Source organism: Thermobia domestica, chromosome 7, assembly GCF_964235325.1.
Source record: "Thermobia domestica chromosome 7, izTheDome1.hap1.1, whole genome shotgun sequence".
Lineage (NCBI taxonomy): Eukaryota > Metazoa > Arthropoda > Insecta > Zygentoma > Lepismatidae > Thermobia > Thermobia domestica.
In genome coordinates this window covers 143,551,877-143,577,768 of record NC_137460.1, presented here as the reverse complement: position 1 = coordinate 143,577,768, position 25,892 = coordinate 143,551,877, and the positions used below count along the sequence as shown (strand labels likewise).

The 25,892-nt window shown below is 34.7% G+C and overlaps 1 protein-coding gene across 1 annotated transcript; it reads right to left on the bottom strand.

The window, feature by feature from the left end:
* Nucleotides 1-457: 457 nt before the first annotated feature.
* LOC145688949 (uncharacterized) lies at nt 458-7,003 on the bottom strand. The gene is made up of 2 exons (XM_081763111.1): nt 4,371-7,003; nt 458-1,477 (listed from the first exon to the last, which is right to left on the bottom strand). Exons 1-2 carry the CDS (start codon nt 6,094-6,096, stop codon nt 1,287-1,289), a joined length of 1,917 nt encoding a protein of 638 aa, XP_081619237.1. The 5' UTR covers nt 6,097-7,003; the 3' UTR covers nt 458-1,286.
* Nucleotides 7,004-25,892: the final 18,889 nt, after the last annotated feature.

Below are 25,892 nucleotides of genomic sequence, written 5' to 3'. Positions count from 1 at the left end.
CTTGCAAGACAAAGCTAAAAATAAACTGAAATCTATGCTATGATCTGGATATCACGAAGGAAAAGAACAATTATAATCTTTCCATCTTTAACCCTTCATCATCAAGCGGAAGAAGAAGTTCAAGAGGAAACATACACAGAAAACAAAGAAAAATCAGTGTTATAAGAAGAGGAAATTACCAGACGATATCTTTGATTAAACCTTCATCATCATCATCATGGCCTTCTTACATCATCAATCCTGCGAGTGTGTAAAAAGTGAACTTGATATTATTTCTACAAAACCAACCCAAACCAGTATATTAGATAATCATGTTGTTACATATGCAGCAATCAAGTCAAAGAAACGACAGGTACACTGCATTTTCCGAGTGGTTACGGAAAACAAGACTTGGAGAAAGGGTTATTAAACAGTTTTTAAATTAGAAGGAATCAGTTTCAATTGAGACATAATTTATTATAACAAATAATTTAAAGAAAAACATATAAATATAATAACAACTAACAAACCGATTCCTGGGTGAAATTGCCTCGCAATCACGGTTTAATGTCGGAAGGCGAAAATTAGCTATTCTTCCACAACTCATTTAATTTATAATAATTTGATTTAAATTTGAAGTTTTCATTTAGTCTCAAAATCGAAAGTAGAAATCAATTACCAAACAAATATTAATAAGTACATGCACAGATGATCTAATAGGAGTCGGGGCCATTCCTAAGTGGGTGACCAATACTCACCTTGTCGTCTGATCGAAAATGGCAAATAAAAAAAGGGTTATAAATTTAGAATCAGGGAATATTAACCACACACTCACAATGCTCCCGTTTCCTTATACAAACCACAATACACTATACACTTTTAACTTCTCATCTTCCCGACACAATTTCGAAACAATTTCACTCTCAAAATTATAACATGTTGACTGTTCTTATTACCTTGCGAAACTACAAGGTTCGATAGGTCAATTTATCAAAAGTAAGTTTATAGATGGCAGCACATTAACTATTCGTAGCAATGTTCAATGTTTCCAACTCTGATAATCACAATCTCGTTTGACTTTTTTTTTCATTATGCTTCATATTAAGTTCCTCCCCTCTGGGAAGTTTTGCTTCTTTACAATGGTTAGCGAAATGAAAAAGAAAAAAAACTATAATTCACTGTTGAAGTCTAATCACTGCATGCAGAAATAAGGATAGTTCGACTCACCAAGAGTAATCCAACAACTTCCAGATATTACACGATTACCAATGTCCGGACGTCCTATCTTAAGTCCCAGAAGTAGATGTTCACAACAAGATGAGATCTTCCTCCTTATCCACCACAGATTGACTGGAAGCACCCCAGAGATGACAAGAGTGGGAAACATATCTCGCCTTCGGGTTGACAAAATCGCCTTTTCTCGACCAAGCAGTAGATTCAAGGTAATCAGATGTCTCAGACGCAAACACAAACATAGTGGATCCACATAATTCTGTACCTGCAGAATTGTAAAAATACACAACAGTACATTTCTTATAGAAACATTACATAAACTACACAGAAATATATATATATATATATATATATAATTTACATTATCTTGGAAATGAACAATTTCTTTTTTTTCTTAGTTTAGTCATTATTATTATTAAGATGTGCAACACTGTTTACATTTCTTGGTTGCAAGTACTTCTTTATAAATTGAACATGACGTTTTAGCTTTACATCAGGATTACTAATTAACTCAACCCATACAGTATTGGGTGTTACATAATTCAAAATTTTGAATGGACCAGAATATTTAGTATCAAACTTGGCATAATATTTCTTATCCAAGGATGATTTTAACATTTTCTTTACAAGCACTAATTCTCCTACAGGCAAATTACTAGGTACATGCTTTTTATTATAAGCTTGTTGTCTCCTTTTCCAAGCTTTCTCGATGTTATCAACTATAATATCATTAATCTCTTTATTATTTTGTGATTTCTCTATTATACCCAAATCTAAAATCCAGTTAACATCTAATGGATTAAACATTTTACGCCCAAGATACAACTCACTCGGACTTTTCTGAGTTTCACAATTTTCAGTTATATTCATAGTATATTGGATTTGATAAAGATAGTTAGCCCATTTCGTATGATTCTTGTTAATATAAGATCTGAGTATCCCTTTAATCGTTTTATTCATACGCTCTGTTCTGTTTGAGGACATTGAATAAGGTGAAGTACAGATGTTCTTAATACCTAAACTAAACAAATATTGTTTAAAGTACTCACTACAGAGGTATGACGCATTATCATGTAGGATCGAAAATGGATACCCGTAAGTTAGAAAGATCTTAGTTAATTTAGAACAGATTAATTTAGAATTCAGAGATCTTAAAGGTTCTATTATAACAAATCGACTATAACTATCTGTCAAAACCATAATGTATTTAAATCCATTACTAGTTGGCAAAGCTCCCATACAATCTAAGTGTAGGACATTATTCGGGTATCGAGGCTCCTTAGAATAATAGGTACCATACGGCTTCCGATTAAGTTCTTGGCTCTCTTGACAAATTTTACATCGTCTCACGAAATCACTAATTTCAGCATACATTTTATCCCATGTAAACCTAGATGCTACCTTAGAGATAGTTTTCTGGATCCCACCATGACATCCCCCCACTAATTCTTCGTGCCAATACTTTATAACAGAATAGCGCAAAGAATGGGGAATTACTGCACGTAAACCACCATATTTCCTACCATTGGTTCTTTTTAATAGTACACCTTCTTTCAATATGTAAGGATCCTTATTTTCCTTTCTCTCTAAAGCTAAAATTATCTCTTTCAACTGAGGATCTTCTCTTTGATGTTCAGCCAGTGGTTTATTAAAGATGGAGTGACTCCAGAAATTTACAAAAGAAAGATGGACCTTCTGTTCATTAATAGTATTAATCTCTTCAATATCAGTGTTGGGTGGAGTAAAGTCTACATAATTATACATACGACTGATGTAATCTGCAAGATGGTTTTTGAAAGAGCGCAGGTGAATTATGTCAAAAGAATACTTGCTTATTTTCTCTATTAAAGAACCATACTTCTTTTGTCTTTTATGATTTCTTAATATCCAAGATAAACTAGCATTTTCAGTATAAATAGTGAATTTCTTTTGCAAGTAAATATCAAACTTATCTAAAGCATAGACTAAACTCTTCATTTCAAGATCGAAAATACTTTTAGACCAATCACTAGATGGAATCATTTTCGAAAAGAAATATACAGGACGAAGACGTCCTTCATCATCATATTGACTTAAGATCGCGCTATAGGCCCTACTACTACTATCGATGTGGATTACAAAAGGACTAGAGAAGTCCGGGACTTTCAATACAATATGATTTATAGTGGCCTCTTTTATTTGATCTAGTATCTCATCTTCTTCTTTTCCCCAATGAAATGGTATTTTATTTGATTTTAAGGCATGTAAAGGACCCATCAGTTCACCATAATCTTTCACAAATTTTAAATAATATGACAAGAAACCAATCATCTTACTCAACGCTCTACGATTCTTAGGACGAGGTAGATTTTTAATTACCTGAACTCGGTCATCATCGATCATCATATATCCACCTGAAAATATATAACCTAAAAATTTTATTTTATTTTTACATAATTTAGTTTTTCTTTTAGAAATAGTGATACCCCATTTTCGTAATCTCTGTAAAACTAGCTCTAATATTTCTTTATGCTTTTCAATAGTATCAGTATGAATAATAATATCGTCACAAAATATATCAAAATAATCTCCTAAGAGATCCCTAAAGATTTTATTCATGATACTAGAGAGAATAAATGGCGAGTTTATAAATCCCATCGGCATTTTCAAATATCTTAACAACCTAGTTGGAGTAGCAAAAGTAGTATATTGCCTAGAATTTTCATCTAACAGTAATTGGTGGAAGGCCCCCTTGGCATCCAAGACGCTGTAAATCTTATGTTTACCTATATTGGCAATAGTAGCTTCAGCATTAGGAGCTGGAAATCCAGTTACAAGCACTTTTGAATTAATATTAAAATAATTTACCACTAGCCGCTTGGTTCCATCGCGATTATTCACGAGGAAACACGGAGAAATATAGGCAGAACTGGAAACTTCCTCAATTACATTTTTCTTAATTAATTCATCCAAGTATTCATCTAATTCACGCAACTTGTGACGTGGCATGGGATATGGTTGAGCTATACTCGGACTTAAGTCATTCATTTTAATTTCATAAACAAAATCTTTAACAGTTCCTAGTTCTTCATTTATAACGTCCTTATATTTGTCTAACACGTTCTCAACATATGAAATTAAATCGTCAGAAAAAATATTTTCATGAAGATTTACTGTACCTGTATTTTCTTCCTCCGGATAAATATCATGGATGGTAGGATTGGAAATTGGTACTCCAGCTGGAATGTCTTGATACTGTTCACCTCCCCTAACATCATGATTCTGAAGTACAGTGGAAGATCGCTGGCTGGTCCCTGGTTTTGGTTGCCGAACTTTGGACTCCTCCCGACAAAAATTCCGCTTGGCTCTTCTGCGTTGTGTATGGAAACACTGCTGGGCTGACTGGCCGCTGTTCAAGGAATCAGCTGATCGACGTTGACAAGTGGTTGACGGCTGAATCGTTCGCTGTCTAGGTCTGGGTTTCCCCGCTCCCCCTGCGTCAAGGTCGTGCGGCGACACAGAGTTCTCAGGACCAGACCTAAAACGAGAAATTTGTGGGCACAGATCACTGGATTCACAACTATCTTGTTTCCATTCAGTTAATTTTACCGTTAAATTAAGTTCCGTAAAGTTCAACTCACGATTTCGAATGTTTATATTAACATTATATTTTTGTAGGAAATCAAGTCCCACTAGCAGTTTTAAAGATGGATGTTGAACCACCGAAAACCAGTTTACAAACTTAACACCATTTATAAAGTATATTAGTTCCACTTGTTTAGAGATTTTAATAGGTTCAGAATTCATGACTGAGAGGGTAAAGTTCACTACTCTAGTTTTTGGACGGCACCTACGTTCAATCCTGGCCAACACTTGTTCTTCAACTAAGGACAGACTACTTCCAGAGTCAATAATACAGGGATAAAGTTCTCGACAAATCGAAACAGGCATTTGTAATAAGGAGGGAGGTTGTTCCTCACTAACATAATATGTTTTTTCTCCACGAATATTTCTTTTATTATAAGGACACATTTTCCAAAAATGATTATTAAGACCACATAAATTACATTTACTAAAATTATTCCTCTGCCTATTTTTCTCGTTAACATAACCAAGGGGCTTTACATTCTGATTTTGCTTTTGTGTAATAAAATTATAATCCAACCGGTAACGCTGATTCATTTCGTAACTTTCTGCAAATGCAATTAATTCCTTCTCAGTATAGGGAACTTGAGTAATTATCATTAAATCTCTTATTTCAGGTGGTACAAGGTTAGCAATAGTTTTGGTTAATTCATCCTCCGACATTTTCATGTCAAAAATGAATAATACGCTTAATTTTTCCTTAATAAAATCTACCAGAGATTCCTCTACTTGCATTATTCTATACAACGTGATTTTCAAGAATTCCATTTTAACTAGCGGAGTAACAAATCTTTCTAAAAATGCTGTTATAATTCTTTCCCAGTCAGTGGTGATATTTAATAACCTTTGCATTTCCTCGAATGCTGGGCCTGTACATTTACTCAGAGAGGCTACTATCAAAGCTTCTACACAATTTTCGAGTTGGGCTTGTAACAAGTCAAATTTTAATAGAAATTTACATACTTCAAAGCCATTACTTCCATCTATTTCAGGTAACTGACTAACCTGCTTTTCTATAGCTTTATACATGTTATCACCCAAAAGCTTATTAAAATTACATCTTATAGCTGCTCTAACAGCTGGCTTTAACACGCGATGTGGAGGAAGAACAACACCTGCGAAATCAAGCGAGGAATCGTCATCGTTTACTCGCCCGTGTCCGCAAGCATTCGCTCTTTCCCCTTCGCCAAGGTCAACTAGGAGAGAATTCCCCTGGCCATTCTCACCCGTTGAAAAACACTCAAGAAGGTTATGTGACATGTTTTTTTTTAGGTTTAAATCCTAAAGCTATAATTTCTAATATTACGCCTAAATACCTTCACTCTATTTTCACTTATTATTACACTTTCAATTAATGACTGGTCTTTCATTCGTAATTTTCGTACTCAGGTTCAATTCCAAAATAATATACATCCCTTTCTTTCTAACCAAAGTCTTAATATTTCCGGTAGTTTCGCAAGGTAACTAAATTACTATGCAGCAATCAAGTCAAAGAAACGACAGGTACACTGCATTTTCCGAGTGGTTACGGAAAACAAGACTTGGAGAAAGGGTTATTAAACAGTTTTTAAATTAGAAGGAATCAGTTTCAATTGAGACATAATTTATTATAACAAATAATTTAAAGAAAAACATATAAATATAATAACAACTAACAAACCGATTCCTGGGTGAAATTGCCTCGCAATCACGGTTTAATGTCGGAAGGCGAAAATTAGCTATTCTTCCACAACTCATTTAATTTATAATAATTTGATTTAAATTTGAAGTTTTCATTTAGTCTCAAAATCGAAAGTAGAAATCAATTACCAAACAAATATTAATAAGTACATGCACAGATGATCTAATAGGAGTCGGGGCCATTCCTAAGTGGGTGACCAATACTCACCTTGTCGTCTGATCGAAAATGGCAAATAAAAAAAAAGGGTTATAAATTTAGAATCAGGGAATATTAACCACACACTCACAATGCTCCCGTTTCCTTATACAAACCACAATACACTATACACTTTTAACTTCTCATCTTCCCGACACAATTTCGAAACAATTTCACTCTCAAAATTATAACATGTTGACTGTTCTTATTACCTTGCGAAACTACAAGGTTCGATAGGTCAATTTATCAAAAGTAAGTTTATAGATGGCAGCACATTAACTATTCGTAGCAATGTTCAATGTTTCCAACTCTGATAATTACAATCTCGTTTGACTTTTTTTTTTCATTATGCTTCACATATAAACCAATCAGCTCACTAGTTTATAATGCACCTATAGAATTTGTCATCCCAGGAACAAGTGATGAATACATAGATCTACAGCATACTCTCCTTTACATTGAAGCTCAAATAGTTAAGCCTGATGGATCAGCATTTGGTGAAAGTGATAAAACTGTGGTTCGTATTAATGAGTTTTTAAATTCTATGTTCATTGAAGTGGAAGCGTATTTAAATAACAAACTGATTTCATTTCCACCTCGTAATCATCCATATCGATCATACATCGAAAAACTCTTAGATTATGAAGATTCTACTAAAAACACTCATCTTCAATGTGCATTATGGTTTCAATATACTGCTGGGCATATGGATGCAACATCTAGTGGTAATAGGGGATTTCAACAACGTTATGAATTAACAAAAACAGTCCATAATTTGACATGCTTGGACATCTTTATTGTGAGTTTTAATCAGAATAAATTTTAATCCAAGGATTAAAATTGCGCATCAAGTTAATTACTTTTGTCTCATCGCTAGTAATTCGTCTGTTGAGACTAAAGTGAATATTTCAGACGCTGCTTTACACATTAAAAAGACTGATGATAGTCCTACAATAAACTTAGCACAAAACAAGCTTCTACACTCAACAACCGCCAGATATCCTCTCACAAGAGTGCAAATGAAGTCATTCGTCATTCCAAAAGGATCTTCAATCAAAAACAATCGATACTTTATTTATGGGAGTATTACCAACTCGAGTGATTATGGCGTTTACTCAAAATGATGCCTATACAGGAACGATAACTTGAAATCCATTTCATTTCAAACATTTTGACATCAATTTCTTTTCATTATACATTGATGGAAAACCTGTGCCTTCAAAACCATTACAACCAAATTTGAAACAACCTATATGTTTCTTCATATCACACCTTATTCTGTGGATCAGGTATTAACTTTTTCAATCACGTCAACAATATTCCTCGCCTTGACTTTCCTCAAGAATATACTATTTTTGTTTTCGACATTTCGCAAGATGGAGAAGCCAACGCTGTGTAGCACTGAAACCTTATTAGACATGGATGTGTTCGTTTGGAAGTTCATTTTAAGAACCTTCTAACAGCACCTGTCTCATGCATCACAGATGGCGAGTTCCAGTCACACTTAGAAGTGGATCACCAGGGAAACATCATCATGGACTTTTAATGGTGCGTTATTATTTAAATACCGCAACATATATCTACATGTGTGCATTTTTATACATTATATCCTCTACATTAGAATTATTAAATGCGCTTCAAACAAATTCTTTATTTCAAAATCATTACGTTGGCGTATTTGCCTGCAATCAGTTACCATCACATGTCCCGCTACCAGGAACTATCATCATAAATACAGATCTATCAACTAAAATCGGTACCTACTGTGTATCCTTATATATTAATACTGATGGACGTGCCGACTATTTCGATACATTTGGATTTCCTCCATATGTAATCAACACATTCAATTTCTTTCGTAGAAATTCTCTTTATTACAAATTCAATAATAAACAAATTAATAGTGTGAAATAGTCCCTATGTGGACATTATTCATACCTATTCCTATACTTTAAAGATAAAAGAAAGTTTTAAAATGATTTTTATAATACCTTCTCCTTCACACCCGAAATTTTTTTTCAATTATTCTATTAGTAGGTAATCATTTCTCCTTCTTCGTTGTTAAAACTTGTTTTGTTTTTATATTATCATTTCTTTGTTTGTTTTGTATACTTATTATTATTATTTCTGTATTTGTTCGTAATTAAAGATAAAATAAATTTTGTTTTTCACTTTTTCATTTCAGAGATTAAAAAGATTTCATCGGCTGTATGGGCTGCATCATTGTACAACATGACTTCTAGCTACGTTTCATCATCATCAAGACGAAAATTAGTGTGGACTGTGTGTGTGTGTGTGTTGAGTCATCATCAACATGAACAAATATTATTATAGAATGTGTGTAAAGCGTCGAACTGTGTTTAAAAACGTTTTTTAAAAGATGTGCTATACTTACCATCATTCTATCTTATGCAAATATTATCATCGTCAATAAATAGTCTGTACTCTTCTTTTTGTTTTGAAAAACATGTTTTTTTATTATTTTCCCATTTCCTAATAAATATGTTCTAGGATCAATTATGCAATTATATATATATATATATATATATATATATATATATATATATATATATATATATATATATATATATATGTATGTATATATGTATATTATTTTTTACACTCAGTGAAATTAATAATTTCATAATTTTTTTTAAAAAAAGAATACAAAACTAATTATATATTTCAATGATGTATCCATATAAAAAATAATAATGAATTCAAATACTTAATATGTTTTTCTTTCGTAAATTAAAACAGGTATGTGAATTCAATATTATTATTATTATTATTATTATTATTATTATTATTATTATTATTATTATTATTATTATTATAGGACTTTGTTTTAATTTTTTTTCAAAATAAATGAAAGGTCTATCATACTTAAGACAGACTTTTATAATAATAATGAATTCAAATACAAACTTTCATTTAACAAACAATTCAAGTATGTGAATTCATTATTATACATAAGCTTCTAGTATACAAGGAAAAGTATGATAGGATTTTTTTGTCATAAGAAAATTAGTACACTAATAAAAGAATCGTATCATATTTAAGGGTATTAAACGAACACAAAACACAATTTTTCCTAAATAAAACATTTCAATTTTACTATACTTTTTTATTATTAAATGCACTAAATTTATTAGTACACTCTTTAGTATAAATGAAAAACAAATCCATTTTCTTCTTCTTTATGAACAGAAGTTCACTATAGATACCCTCCAAATGTTTGAGTATCGGTTTCCGCACCATGGCTGTGTTTGTACACTATCAAACAAATCAGCATTAATTGGATCTATGAGTTTTTGTTTGCAAAATACTTTCATTTCCAATTTTAATCTTTCGACCATCAATGTTCACATCACTGTTTTTATCAAGAGATACACTTGGAGAATTGATGTTCATTCCATTAATAACACTCTGTTCATCCACATAGTGGCGTAGGGAAGGGGGCCCAGAGGGGCCGGGTCCCCTAAAGAGGTCCGACAATGTACAGGGTGCGGCACGTAAAACCGGCCCGTAAAGTGAACACATAAAGTGAAATGTAATGTATTGAATATGATTAACTACAACACATAAATGAAATGTAATGTATTGAATATGACTACTCACCTTCACAGCAGCCTTCACAGCAGGTGCTGAAAGTGTCCTCCGCCCACTTCAACACACATGTGAGCACGATTGAGGAGATTCATATATACCCTTGTCAGTTCTTGTGTTGTAATGCTATTGGTGACATCCTGGATCCTGGTCTTGAGTTCTTCAATTGTGTGTGGATTTGTTTCGTATACCCTTCCCTTTAACAGTCCCCATAAGTAAAAGTCACACGTGGACAAGTCTGGTGACCGAGGAGGCCATAAGCCTTTGCTGATTGTCCTCTCTGGTATTAACATCTCATGCACAAGGGACAATGATGCAGCTGATGTGTGGCATGTTGCACCGTCCTGCTGAAAGTTTCACTGGCTGCGGCTGCACGTGACTGCTGCAGGTCACGTAAGTCGACCCGACCTCGACACGCCATCTCTTGGTAGGAAGGTAGATTATTTAAGTGTTGCCAAAAACACAATATACCAGAATATTACGACGGGCCGGTTTTACGTGCCGCACCCTGTACTTTGATGTTTGTAATTTTTATATATGTTTATGTTTATATATTTTTTGTTTGTAATTTTTCTATGTACCTATAACACCACTTGCCCCCCCAAACACACATCCTGGCTACGCTACTGCCTCCACACATGTATGAAATCTACATGTAAGACATTGCGATTGTACATGATTGCGAATAGTATCGGTACACAAGTCAAAATATTCACGTAGCACAACACTGCAAACTTTACCATTTTTCACAGCATGTACAATGCACGGCAATATTTCAAAGAAATAAATCCAATCACTTGAATTTAAGTACAGAGTGTTTCCAGGAGCATGAAGTGTTCCTTTCTTCTCTAACATTACTAATTTTTCACCCATAAGTTTTCGTGAACCATCAGTTCGTTCTTCCGTCCAAGAGATTTTATAAATGTGATTTTCACTTCTTGAGAAGTTAAATAGTCCGAAACAAACGGGGTCAAATGTACAAGTTTCTCCCACTCTGCCAAATTTAAGTTCACTCCAAACACAATTCCTTTACCAACACGAACCACTAGTTCAAAGGTATCACTATCTAGTCCAATACAAATTAATTTGGTTTTCATTGAATTAAGACCATATTCAGCATTTATGAAGTACGATTTCTTAGTAGCCTAGTTGATGCACAAGCTCTCAAAGACATGTTACTCCAGTAGCTGATCAACACAGAATAACGGCACAATGCATACAGATGTCTGTGCATAACTGGAGGATGAAGAGGAAAAATAATGTTTCACCTTGTTTATACATATCCCATACACTTACGATGAAGATACCAATTAAGTAAATTCAAGATCATGCATGTTACGTTCAGATAAACTAATCTTCATCCCTTACTATGTTAAACATACATTTCTTCTTTGTAAATACGTTAATAATGCACCATTATCAGCTTCCAATTTTTCAGTACAGCGTCTTGGTAAAATTACGTTTTCACCTCCTTCAAATGTTACACAGGCCTTCCTGCCATATATCGTTATAATTATCTCACAGTTTACAATACAAAATGGTATACTAATCTCTAAGTCTCACATTTTTTTAAAGGGTTCCGATGATGGCATATTAACATTATCTAACAGATTCATTGACGCTGCCATCTTTATTTTGACGTTTCTTCCTTCGCAACAGCTGCTAATGGAATGATCTACACAAACACATACCTGTAAGCTTTACGTTACGTTTCCGACGTCATCGTCTTTTCATTCACTACTTTTCCCACGTGATCCTCCTATTTTAGCTACACACACACACATTAAGACTTCCTTCCAAAAAGAATAGCCATGAAACGCTACACATCCTTGACAATAACCCAATCTCATGTGAGAAGTAAAGGTCAAATTCCACCTAGCAACTAATGAGCTTAAGCACATTGTCATAATACGTTATTCTCACCTAGGCAAACTCTTTAGAATTAAATTTCTTAGCGACTAAACTTTTTCTTACTGTGGGATTTAGTCTATGCAAACTACACATTTCAGGCTACATTATTATGCTACTAACTGATTTTTGACCATTTCTGGACTTACCATCCTTTTCATTTGTAGTCTTCAATTGTATTCAACATTAGGAGGCGCGCAGATTTGAGGCATATTCTGGGGGACATCAATTTCATTTCATTTTCCTTTGTCGCAATCGGACACAAATCATCACCTTTCGTCCCAAAAAACACATTTGAAATCGGATTATTGCGGGAGATCTCCCACAGTTTCAAAGTTGGAGGGGACCTATCCCACTCATCCCCCCGGGATTTGTTCCAGCGCATAAGACGATGGAAAAATAATTTTGGGTCTTATACAGAGTCATTCTAACGAGTGCTTAGCGTCATACTGAAAAGTTTGACTAGCATATGTTTCATGCAGCAGGTATTTTCGCCGATGCCAAGAGGTTCGTCCAATACATGGCTGAAGTAGCACTCTTATAGGCCACATACGGATGACGTCACAAAGATTTAAGTTCAACTTGCTACTATGCGTGTCGCTTTTGTTTCTCTGTTTTGTGTATGTGCGTGTTTAAAAACAGAGATAGGAGATTACCAATATTATTACTTGTGAAATACATTGCATTATAATTCTTGATTTGTGTTCACATCTTACATGGTACAAATAAATTATCCTTAAATAAGTTATTTTACAATAAAAAATAATGTATAAATAAAATAAATAAATCTGATGATTGTGTTATTTGTATGAAAATAATAATGAAAATGGTGATGATATTTCTGTATGATGTTCCCTTTCCTTGAGACTACAGGCTATGCTGAATGTATCACTGACTAGTGACACCGAACCTACTGGGCATGTATGGACTCGTTATCAATAGTCACTGACACACTCACCCAGCCAATCATCTACGGAAAATAGACCTTAAATCTTGCCCGAAAATGTAAAGACACCAGAGTCTCTTCCATCTCAACTCACAGTCCGGTATCCAGGCCTGCAGTTCATTATCCACATCCCATCACGAAATAGGTTGTGAACCACGACTACAGACACAGGACATCGACCTACGAGTGGAGCTGGCAATGAGCACAATGAAGATCTTAATGTTGTCTGTGAAAGCCCTAGCTAAATAAAAAAAATTCTTACAAGACTCCAAAACAGAATTTTGTCGCGCAACTAAAAAAAATCCAAATTGAGATTTTGATTTAAACCTGATAAAATAAGAAAATTTCTGCAGACTCGGTTGTTTCCAACCCCGGTCACACTAAGGAAAGTCTCTTCCCTCAATTCACAGCTATTTTCATATTCCCATTAAAGTTATTCTGTACGTACTGCTCTTTGCTTTAATCATGCCTCATTTACGTACCAAAACATAACTGTAACTCAAGATTTCTATTACTTAAAACTACAAGATAATTTTATGCTGTTCTTGAAAAGAAAGAGGTTTTCACGGCTAGTAAATTTTATTTGACATTCTTTATGTAAGTGGATTCAAACAAGAAAATTTTATAAAAAGGATCTTTACACATGCATGTTCTGACATACCCATCTGAATTGAGCTGAAAGAAACTAACATTAAAGATTTTCTAACTTTTCAGAGCCGAAACATTATTTACTTTTGTTTAGTTTTCACAAATATTCCTGAAATATTCATATTCATTTATATTCTCTACATTTATAAATATTCGCATCAAATCGACACAGAACAAATGAAAATCAACAAAATATAAACACCTCATACTATTAAAACTTCACTACATAATGTTGTGGTTAGCTAATTTTTCTCTTTCTTTATCAATTTGGTGCTCTAAACCTTCTGTGCATTGAAATTGTGGCCGACATAGAGGATTTACGCCTTTCGCTACCTCTCTTGAGGCTCGGACCCACTGAACAAACTAGCACAGGTAAACACTCATAGAAAATATTGTCACAACTTAAACCTAAAATCCCTATCCTAACCTAGCTATACTATACTAACTTAACCTAAGAAGAAAAAATCATACACATATTCACGAAGCACCATTCTCATTCATGTATTTATGTTTATTTTACTACCACATTATGACCAAAGACGTAATGGCTATTTTCTTTAGTGTCACTCTGAAATTCTAATTTCCTTTAAATTTACTAAAATATTTCTACTAGCATTCGTTAAAACTGTATATTTAAAACTTCCTCGATGGGTATCAGAGTAACATGACAGATATATAACCTATTGACGATAGTATCCTGCTATCGGTACGCAAATTTGATGTACCCTTGTACTAGACATTAGCCGTGATTTCTGACACACTTCCAAAATTACTATAACGTTTAGGATTGTTAAAAAAACAAAGAAAAACATCATGCCAAATTATAAATATTTCGAGCAGTACTATGTTTCCTCAAAACTGAACAAGTTGGAGGTTGTAGGGAATCTAAACATTTCTTTCTTTTGGGGGAAAATGTGTGGGCTGTACACACATTTTCATAATATTATGACAATCGCTCTGTGTTGAGATAATCTAGCTTTCTCCCCCCCCCCATTGAATGAATTCACGATGTCACATTGTCCAGACCCATATGTGAGATGATGTTGGGGAAAACTTAATGCACTTAGCACATCATGTTAATATTTTTTTTCCCATACACAAGAAAACCACACTACTAATGTTATGCCACAAAACATTGATTTCGAGGTTGGAGTTCCTAAACAATTTCCTTTTGACTTTCCAAGTTACACTTACTTGATTATCCAACGATGAGCCGAAACTGATAAACCATAGTATTTTACCACAATATCTTTACTTCCTCCACCTGATTCTAGAAAGAATCATTTACGGTGGTCCCAAAAATTGACATAGCTGCGAGAGCTCCATACGGATTTTCCTTCTGCAAGTCTGGCTTACTAACACACCTCTTCTTCTCGTCACCACTCACCAAACTCAAGATCTGAGTCTTTGCCACCGTCTTATTAGACTTCTACAGCAATTCTTCGCTGTTCAAGAACGTATAATCTTTCTGGAAGCACCATTCCATACAAGTCCCACTGATACAAAACGAAGAACAATTCACAGTTTTAGAAATATTAGTTAATTTCACAATTTTTATACAGACGACGGACACTGCACGTCCATATCCTATAATGGCTGAAGATGCAAGACAAAGAACAATGAGAAGATGATCCCTAATTGGAAGATAATCGTGACGTAATTATCGGATGATAGGCTTCTCTGCTGAGATCAAAGAAAACCGAAAATCTCAACCACAGCTGTGATTGCGGAAGATCCAATCAGATAGTTTATTTCGAAAACAAAGGGATGCACCAAGAAGAAATTATGGCTGACTTTCTTAATTTGGAATTTTGAAGAAAATTTACGAAATAAAAATTTTAGTTTATTTTTGAAGATTCCCTATGCCGAAATATCTATAGAAATAAACTGAAAACCATAAAAAAAAGCTAAAACATATACTTATTTTCTAAAATAATGTTATATTTTTGGCTAAATACGTAAAAATATACGAAATATAATTACTAATCATGTATTCTTCATTTAATACTCGTTGAAACGATTTACTTAACTGAAATTACGCAAAATTTGCGACCTACATTTTCCTACTACAAAATAAAACATATTTTTCTGACATTCTCGATAAAGTTAAAATTCCCTTTCAATATACAAGGTGCCCAAAAGCACCGGGCCATGTTACGTTATGCCGAGCATAAGGTAACAGTCTTCTTCCAAACAAAAGTGTTATAAAACGCACTTCACATTAATGTTATTATTTACTGCAATTTTAACATTTTTATTAAACACAGAGACAATATTAGCTAATGGTGCTCACCATGGGCGGCCATTCGGGGGGCAAAGGGGGACAGTTGTCCACCCACTTTTTCGAAGTGACCAATTAATGTATATAGTTTCATTTGGAAACGTAAAGATTTTGTATCTTATAACAAGTTCATAGAAAAAATGGTGCTAGATAATATTTGCCTTGCCTAAGCACCTATTGGTTGTCTTCCTTTGGAGTTAAGAAAGCTACAAGAATTGGGTTTTAATTGGCACGCAAAATTGCCCAAAAATTAACCGATTAGAATGGAACAATTCCAGCGTACTTCATTTCTTCTTACTACGGCTCGATATATTAGTCAACCGCTTTGAAACTAATTGAGAGAACATTTCGAGAAAAGCTTTCACAAGTTATTCTTTAATTGCACAAAAGTCGACAGTTGCTACAATCTCTTTTCTGCCCTTGTGAACCTGCCCCCCCCACCTCTCGGTACAAACGATTTCCGCATATCAATAAAAAGTACTTCGTTTGTACCGGTTTGTACCGCAAATATTTTTGTTTGTACTGTACTGCAGTATGAGAAATTAAGAAAACAAAGTGGGGGGGCAAGTTCACGCAGCCCCCCCACATTGTCCTAGGATCGATTTATTTGTCTCATTTGAAAGATTTTCGTTTGTACCGGATTGTACCGTAGTTTGTTTCGTTTGTACCGTCCTGGAATATGAAAAATTAACGAAACAAAATGGGGACCCAGATCAAACAGGCCCCCAAATCACGACTTAATACACCGGGTACCCATGATTTTTGTATGTCATATGAAAGTACTTAGTTAGTACAGGATTGTACCACAAAGAGTTTTATTTTAGCCATAATATATTATGAAAAATTAAGAAAACAAAATTGAGGGGGCTGTGTGAACCTGGCCCCCCCACCACGTAGTACAAACGATTTAGTTGGCTCATTTGAAAGATTTTCGTTTGTACCGGATTGTACCGTACTTTGTTTCGTTTGTACCGTCCTTGATTATGAAAAATTAACGAAACAAAATGGGGACCCAGATCAAACAGGCCCCCAAATCACGACTTAATACACCGGGTACCCATGATTTTTGTATGTCATATGAAAGTACTTAGTTAGTACAGGATTGTACCACAAAGAGTTTTATTTTAGCCGTAATAGATTATGAAAAATTAAGAAAACAAAATTGGGGGCTGTGTGAATCTGGCCCCCCACCAGGTAGTACAAACGATTTAGTTGGCTCATTTGAAAGATTTTCGTTTTTACCGGATTGTACCGTAGTTTGTTTCGTTTGTACCGTCCTGGATTATGAAAAATTAACGAAACAAAATGGGGGCCCAGATCAAACAGGCCCACAAATCACGACTTAATACACCGGGTACCCATGATTTTTGTATGTCATATGAAAGTACTTAGTTAGTACAGGATTGTACCACAAAGAGTTTTATTTTAGCAGTAATAGATTATGAAAAATTAAGAAAAAAATTGGGGGGGCTGTGTGAACCTGGCCCCCCCACCACGTAGTACAAACGATTTCGTTGGCTCATTTGAAAGATTTTCGTTTGTACCGGATTGTACCGTACTTTGTTTCGTTTGTACCGTCCTGGATTATGAAAAATTAACGATACAAAATGTAGGCTCAGATGAAACATGCCCTCAATTCACGAGTTAATACACCGGGTACACATGAGTTTTGTATGTCATATGAAAGTACTTTTTTAGAAGCGGATTGTAACACAATGAGTTTTAGTTTGATTTAGATTTAGGTTTGTGGGTTAAACTAGCCCGCACAACTTATTTTTCATTAAAATTCAAATCAAAACGGTATCAAATATTTTTACCCGATATGTTCAAATTTGTAACGCCAAAATTAAAGTTTGTACCCTCATGAATTTCGAAAAAGGTTGGATTTTTGATAACGGGTGGAGCAGAGCCTCACAACTGTTTTTCTTTCCAATTCGAATCAAAATGACACCATAAATTGGTACCCCATACTTACCAATTTGTACCACCAAATTAGAACTTGTACTTCCACCAATTTCGAGAAGTTTTAGTTTTGATGGCGGGTCAAACTGGATTGTACAACTTATTTTTCTTTCAAATTCGAATCATAACGGTATCAAAAAATTTGAATGATAACGGTACCCACTATGCGCCCACTTGTACCATGAAAATTAGAATTGTACACACTACTTATTTCGACAAAATTTGGATGTAATGGAGGATCAGTATGACGACAACTGGCCTACACAACACATTTCTTTTAATTTGAATGAAAACTGTATTAAAACTTTGTAAACAATATGTACCAATTTGTACCTCCAAAACTATGATTTGCACCCTCACCAATTTCGCGAGAATTGAATATTTAATGGCGAGTCAAGTAGGCTTGCACACCTTTTCTTCCCAATTCAAATCAAAACGGTACCAGAATTCTGTACCCAATGTGTACCAATTTGTAACACCAAAATTAGAATTTATATCCCAAGAAATTTCGTGGAGCGTGGCAAGTCACGTCAGACAGAATTTTGTTGGCAGGTCAAACTTGCTCACACAACTTATTTTTCTTTCCAATTTTAATCAAAATTTTTCAAAAATTTGTACCCTATATGTTCAACTTTTTCAACAAAACTTAGAATTTCTAGCCCCATCAATTTCGAGGAACTTGAGGAACTTTCGAGGGACTTGAACTGGCGAGCACAAAACTTTTTGCTTCCCAATTCGAATCAAAACTGTACCAAGAAGTTGTAGCCAATATGTAACAACTTGTATCACCAAAACTAGAATTTGGACAGCAACCAATTTCAAGAAATATGAATTAAATTGCAGGTCAAACTGGCCGGCCAACTTATTTTTGTTTCAAATTCGAATCAAAACCTCACCAAAAATTTGAACAAAATATGTACCAATTTGTACCGCCGCAATTAGAATTTGTACCCCCACTAATTTCGAGAAATGATAATTTCTGGTGGCGGGTGAAACTGGCCCGTATAACTTATTTTTCTTTGCAATTCGAATGAAAACGGTACCAATAATGTGTACTCGATATGTATCAATTTCTACCTATAAAATTAGAATTTGTACCCTCACCGATTTGGAGAAATTTGAATTTTCAATGCTGGAGCCAACTTAACGTCGAAACTTGGCTCGCGCAACACATTTGGTTTATGAATTCGGATTAAAATGTTACCAAAAGTGTGTGGCAAGTATGTACCAGTTTGTTCTCTCAAATTTAGAGTTTCCAACCTTACCAATTTCTAGAAATTTAAATTTTCTTTACAATCTTCCTGGGCATGGGCATCAATCAATCAAAATAGTATTCGATTCGAACGAGAACGTGCAAACAAATTTCCCCGCAATTCATAAAAACGGAACGGAAATTTGCTTATGATTTGCATGAGCAAAATCATGTACGAATAAAGATTAGAAATTGTTATTCAACGAAGGGCCAATTTATCACCAAGTCAACTCTTCCACGCCAAAAGCTTATTCAGAATTCATATGAATTTGTCCAAATTTTTTAGACAATTTGTAACAAAAAAATATTACATTGTACCTGCACCAATTCAATAAATCTGAAATGCTTACTCAAATATGTGTATCTATTTGATCTCAAGGTAAACCAGAGAAACGCATTTTTTAAAATTCGCCATCACTACTTCGCAAATGAATTTGTTACTGCTTCCATTAAACATTTTAACTCTGGAGTGTATTATTGATGGTAACTGAATTTGTAAAAATTTGTATAAGCAAAATTAGAATTTAGACTCTGTTTTCGAAACGGAGATATGAGTGGATAGAGACGATTTCACAGAACTGATCCTCTGAATGAGTTCTATAATAAAAATTAATATTATCCATGATCACAAATGGTTGGAGAAAAAAATCACCCACTCATAAATATTTTGGAGTCCCCAACATATGTAGATGTTTGACTCTCTCTCCCCCAACCAAGTTGTTTTGTGATAATGCTTTCCTTTATTCTTTCTAACATTTGGTACACCGTAGAAAAATATTAAAATAATTTTGTCTTCGGTGTTTATAAATGGCGCAAACTAATATCTGTTTGGCACATATTTTTGGTAACATTTTGATTCGAATTAATAAAAGAAATGTGTTGGGCGAGCCAGGTTTCGACGTCAAATTGGATCGAGCATTGAGAATTCAAATTTCTCAAAATTGGTCGTTGCACAAATTCTAATTTTTGTGGTACAAATTGGTACATATTAGGTACATATTTTCCATACCATTTCGATCCGAATTGGAAAGAAAATAAGTTGTGGGGACCAGCTTGACGTTGCCACCAAAAATTCAAATTTCTCGAAATAACTGGGGATACAAATTTAATTTTGGTGGTACAAATTGGTACATATAGAGTACAAATTTTTGGTCCACCATCAAGAATTCTAATTTCTCGAAATTAGTGGGGGTAGAAAATCTAATTTTGTTGATACAAATTTCTACATATAGGGTACAAATTTTTGGTACCGTTTCGATTCGAACTAGAATGAAAAAAGCAGTGGAGAAGAAATTTTTCCTCCACAAAAATTCAAATTTCTCGAAATTAATTGGAGTATAACTCTAATTATCGTCGTATAAATTGGTACATATTAGGTACCAACATTTGGTGCCATTTTGATTCGAATTGGAAGGGAAAAGAGTTGTTCGGCTCTGCTTCACCCGTTATATATGAAAATTTCATTTTTGTCGAAATTAGTGAGGGTACAGATTATAATTTTGACGGTACAAATCGTTACATATAGGGTACAGGTGTTTTGTACAGTTTTGATTCACATTTTAAAGAAAAATAAGTTGTGCGGATCAGTCTAACCCGCATATCTAAATTCGTATTTCTCGAAATTGGTGGGGATATAAATTCTAATTTTGATACTGCAAATTCGTAAATATTGGTTACAATTTTTTGATACCGTGTTGATTCGAATTTGAAAGAAAAATAAGTTGCCCAAGCCAGCATGATCCTCCATCCGTTTTGATTCGAATTGTAAAGAAAAATAAGTTATGAGGGTAACTTCGATCCGCCGTCTAAAATTCACAATTCTCGAAATTGGTGGGAGTACAAATCTAAATTTTGTGGTACAAATTACGTACAAATTTTTGGTAACGCCTTGCTTGGAATCGGAAAGAAAAACAAGTTGTGCAGGCCAGCGTGACACATCAAAAATTTAAATTTGTAGAAATTGGTGGGAGTAAAAATTCTTACAAATTTTTGATATTTTCATTCGAATTTAACAGGAAAATTTGTTGAGTGGACCTGTTTGACTCAGCATCAAAAATTAATATTTCTCGAAATTCATGGGGGATCAAATTGTAATTCTCGTAATAAAAAATTAGTACATATTGGTTACAAATTTTTGGTGCCGTTTCGATTCAAATTCGAAGGAAAAAGAGTTGTGCGGGCAAGTTTGATCCGCCAATAAAAATGCATGTTTGACGAAATTGGTGGTAGTACAGATTCTAGCTTTGGTGCTACAAATTGGTATATATTGTGTACAAATTTTGGTAACGGTTTAGTTGGAATTGAGAAGAAAAATGACTTGTGCTGTCCAGATTGACTTCCCAACAAAAGTTCAATTTTCTCAAAACATTTTCGGGGTAATATTTTCAATTTTTGTGGGAGAGATTGGTGCATATTGGGTACAAGTTTTGGTAGTTTTTTGCTTCGAATTGAAAAGGAAAATAAGTTCTCCAGTCCAGCCTGACGTGCCATTAAAAATTCAAATTTCTCGAAATTGATGGCGGTACAAATTCTAACTTTGATGCAATAAATTGATACATATTGGGTACAAATTTTTGGTGACGTTTTGATTCGAATTGGAAAGAAAAAAAACATGTGCGGGCCAGGTTGCCCTGCCATGACAAATTCAAATTTCTCGAAAGTCATATCCTGTGTTTTAAAACTTGATTAGAATGTTTGCTTGAATTGGGACCCCAGTTTGTTCCGTTAATTTAATATAATCTACGGCGGGAAAAACGAAGCAAACTACGGTATAATCCGGTACAAACGAAAATCTTTCAAATGATTCAACTAAATCGTATGTTCAACATGGTGGTGGGCCAGGTTAACACAGACCCCCAATTTTGTTTCCTTAATTTATCATAACCTGTTACGGTTAAAGTAAAACTCTTTACCGTAGAATCCGGTACTATCCAAGGGCTTTAATATGACATACAGAGGTCATGTGTATCTGGTGTATTAAGTCGTGATTTGAGAGCCTGCTTGAGCTGGGCCCTCATTTTTTTTCGTTAATTTTTCATAATCCAGAACGGTACAAACGAAACAAACTACGGTACAATCCGGTACAAACGAAAATCTTTCAAATGTGAGCCAACTAAATCGTTTGTACAACGTGGTGGGGGGGCCAGGTTCACCTAGCCCCCCCAATTTTGTTTTGTTAATTTTTCATAATCTATTACGGCTAAAATAAAACTCTTTGTGGTACAATCCTGTACTAACCAAGTACTTTCATATGACATACAAAAATGATGGGTACCGGTGTATTAAGTCGTGATTTGGGGGTCTGTTTGATCTGGGCCCCCATTTTGTTTCGTTAATTTTTCATAATCCAGGACGGTACAAACGAAACAAACTACGGTACAATCCGGTACAAACGAAAATCTTTCAAATGAGCCAACTAAATCGTTTGTACTACGTGGTGGGGGGGCTAGGTTCACACAGCCCCCAATTTTGTTTTCTTAATTTTTCATAATCTATTACGGCTAAAATAAAACTCTTTGTGGTACAATCCTGTACTAACTAAGTACTTTCATATGACATACAAAAATCATGGGTACCCCGTGTATTAAGTCGTGATTTGGGGGCCTGTTTGATCTGGGCCCCCATTATGTTTCGTTAATTTTTCATAATCCAGGACGGTACAAACGAAACAAAGTACGGTACAATCCGGTACAAACGAAAATCTTTCAAATGAGCCAACTAAATCGTTTGTACTACGTGGTGGGGGGGCCAGGTTCACACAGCCTCCCAATTTTGTTTTCTTAATTTTTCATAATCTATTACGGCTAAAATAAAACACTATGTGGTACAATCCTGTACTAACCAATTACTTTCATATGGCATACAAAAATCATGGGTACCTGGTATATTAAGTCGTGATTTGCGGGCCTCTTTGATCTGGGCCCCCATTTTGTTTCGTTAATTTTTCATAATCCAGAACGGTACAAACGAAACAAACTACCGTAAAATCCGGTACAAACGAAAATCTTTCAAATGAGCCAACTAAATCGTTTGTACTACGTGGTGGGGGGGCCAGGTTCACACAGCCCCCCCAGTTTTGTTTTCTTAATTTTTCATAATCTATTACGGCTAAAATAAAACTCATTGTGGTACAATCCTGTACTAACCAAGTACTTTCATATGACATACAAAAATGATGGGTACCGGTGTATTAAGTCGTGATTTGGGGGTCTGTTTGATCTGGGCCCTCATTTTGTTTCGTTAATTTTTCATAATCCAGGACGGTACAAACGAAACAAAGTACGGTACAATCCGGTACAAACGAAAATCTTTCAAATGAGCCAACTAAATCGTTTGTACTACGTGGTGGGGGGGCTAGGTTCACACAGCCCCCAATTTTGTTTTCTTAATTTTTCATAATCTATTATGGCTAAAATAAAACTCTTTGTGGTACAATCCTGTACTAACTAAGTACTTTCATATGGCATACAAAAATCATGGGTACCCGGTGTATTAAGTCGTGATTTGGGGGCCTGTTTGATCTGGGCCCCCATTTTGTTTCGTTAATTTTTCATAATCCAGAACGGTACAAACGAAACAAACTACGGTACAATCCGGTACAAACGAAAATCTTTCAAATGAGCCAACTAAATCGTTTGTACTACGTGGTGGGGGGGCTAGGTTCACACAGCCCCCCAATTTTGTTTTCTTAATTTTTCATAATCTATTACGGCTAAAATAAAACTCTTTGTGGTACAATCCTGTACTAACTAAGTACTTTCATATGACATACAAAAATCATGGGTACCCGGTGTATTAAGTCGTGATTTGGGGGCCTGTTTGATCTGGGCCCCCATTTTGTTTCGTTAATTTTTCATAATCTAGGACGGTACAAACGAAACAAAGTACGGTACAATCCGGTACAAACGAAAATCTTTCAAATGAGCCAACTAAATCGTTTGTACTACGTGGTGGGGGGGCTAGGTTCACACAGCCCCCAATTTTGTTTTCTTAATTTTTCATAATCTATTACGGCTAAAATAAAACTTTTTGTGGTACAATCCTGTACTAACCAAGTACTTTCGTATGACATACAAAAATCATGGGTACCCGGTGTCTTAAGTCGTGATTTGAGGGCCTGTTTGATCTGGGTCCCCATTTTGTTTCGTTAATTTTTCATAATCCAGAACGGTACAAACGAAACAAACTACGGTACAATCCGGTACAAACGAAAATCTTTCAAAAGAGACAAATAAGTCGATCCTAGGACAATGTGGGGGGGCTGCGTGAACTTGCCCTCCCCACTTTGTTTTCTTAATTTCTCATACTGCAGTACAGTACAAACAAAAATATTTGCGGTACAAACCGGTACAAACGAAGTACTTTTTATTGATATGCGGATATCGTTTGTACCGAGAGGTGGGGGGGGCCAGGTTCACAAGGGTGTCTTTTCTTCTATCTAATAATAAAGAATATTGATTAAAAAGAGAGTAATAAGGGACAACTTTTACCTTTTTCATTGTTTTGCAGTGTAATATACGAGTAAGCGGTGTATTTATGGATGTACGAGTGTATTTACCATTAAATTTAGTGAATTCAACATAATTCTAGGTTTTAGGATTATTTTGTATAACTGGAGTGTGGAGTGGTGCTAAGTATTGTTGTGTTTTGATGTGTTCCAAGAAAGTGAAAACTGTACGTAATGATAACGAACATGTTTCGGGAAGCTGCAAAAGTAAATATTTCTTTAAATGTCGTAGCATATGCTTGTAGTATTTGCTGTTCTTCTAGAGTAATAACGTACATTTAATGGCATTTGTGGAATTAAAGATCTAAGTTGTTCATTAATGGCATGTGTGGAATTAAACATCTAAGTTGTTCATTAATCTTCAGTTTGCAAAACAAGTCTGATTATGCATTACTACGATTAATATTATCCTTTCTATTTAACTGTTTTACAATTTCGTTATTAAATAATCTGATCATACAATTTTCCAAGCACAATTTTAAGATGTTCTTGAGCAAGGAATTAAATCTCTTCTTACACTTTTATAGGGCTAGTACCTACTTGCGTTGCTCTTGTCAATTTACCTAATAAAATATGAAATACGATGTACGCTATTTTAACTGAAAAAGATAGTATCCTATTAATTATACAACCTTTCGTCAAACAAAGTGTTGGAAACAACCAGGGAAGCTAACATTGATAAACAACTATTGAGATCATGTCTTGCCCCCCCCCCTTTTAACGTCCAATCGCCGCCACTGGTGCTCACAATGAACACACTGGCTTTTGCGGAAATCGTGCACTTTGTTATGCAACACCTTTTGATTTCAAATTTACATACAAAACTTGGATTCCACTCAATTGATGGTGTAAAATTGAAAACGTCTTGGCCTTGTTACTTTTACCATGTACAAAGATGTTTCTAAGATTAATTTTACATAACACTCTCCAATTCGTCTATATTTGCTTCCAAAAATAGGTCTGGTTTAGAAGTATTTTGCCGCAAATAACGTTGTAGTGTCGTTATTGATAAGTTATGATTGATTCAATTGCACGAGAAATGCTCACCAACTTGAACTGGATGGCCAT

Bases quoted from the DNA above. Each gene is read 5' to 3' on its own strand.
- LOC145688949 (XM_081763111.1), bottom strand. From the start codon at position 6,096: ATGTCACATAACCTTCTTGAGTGTTTTTCAACGGGTGAGAATGGCCAG. The intron at 1,478-4,370 runs GTACAGTAAATC...ACAATTCTGCAG, and splicing joins TCCGGAGGAAGAAAATACAG to GTACAGAATTATGTGGATCC.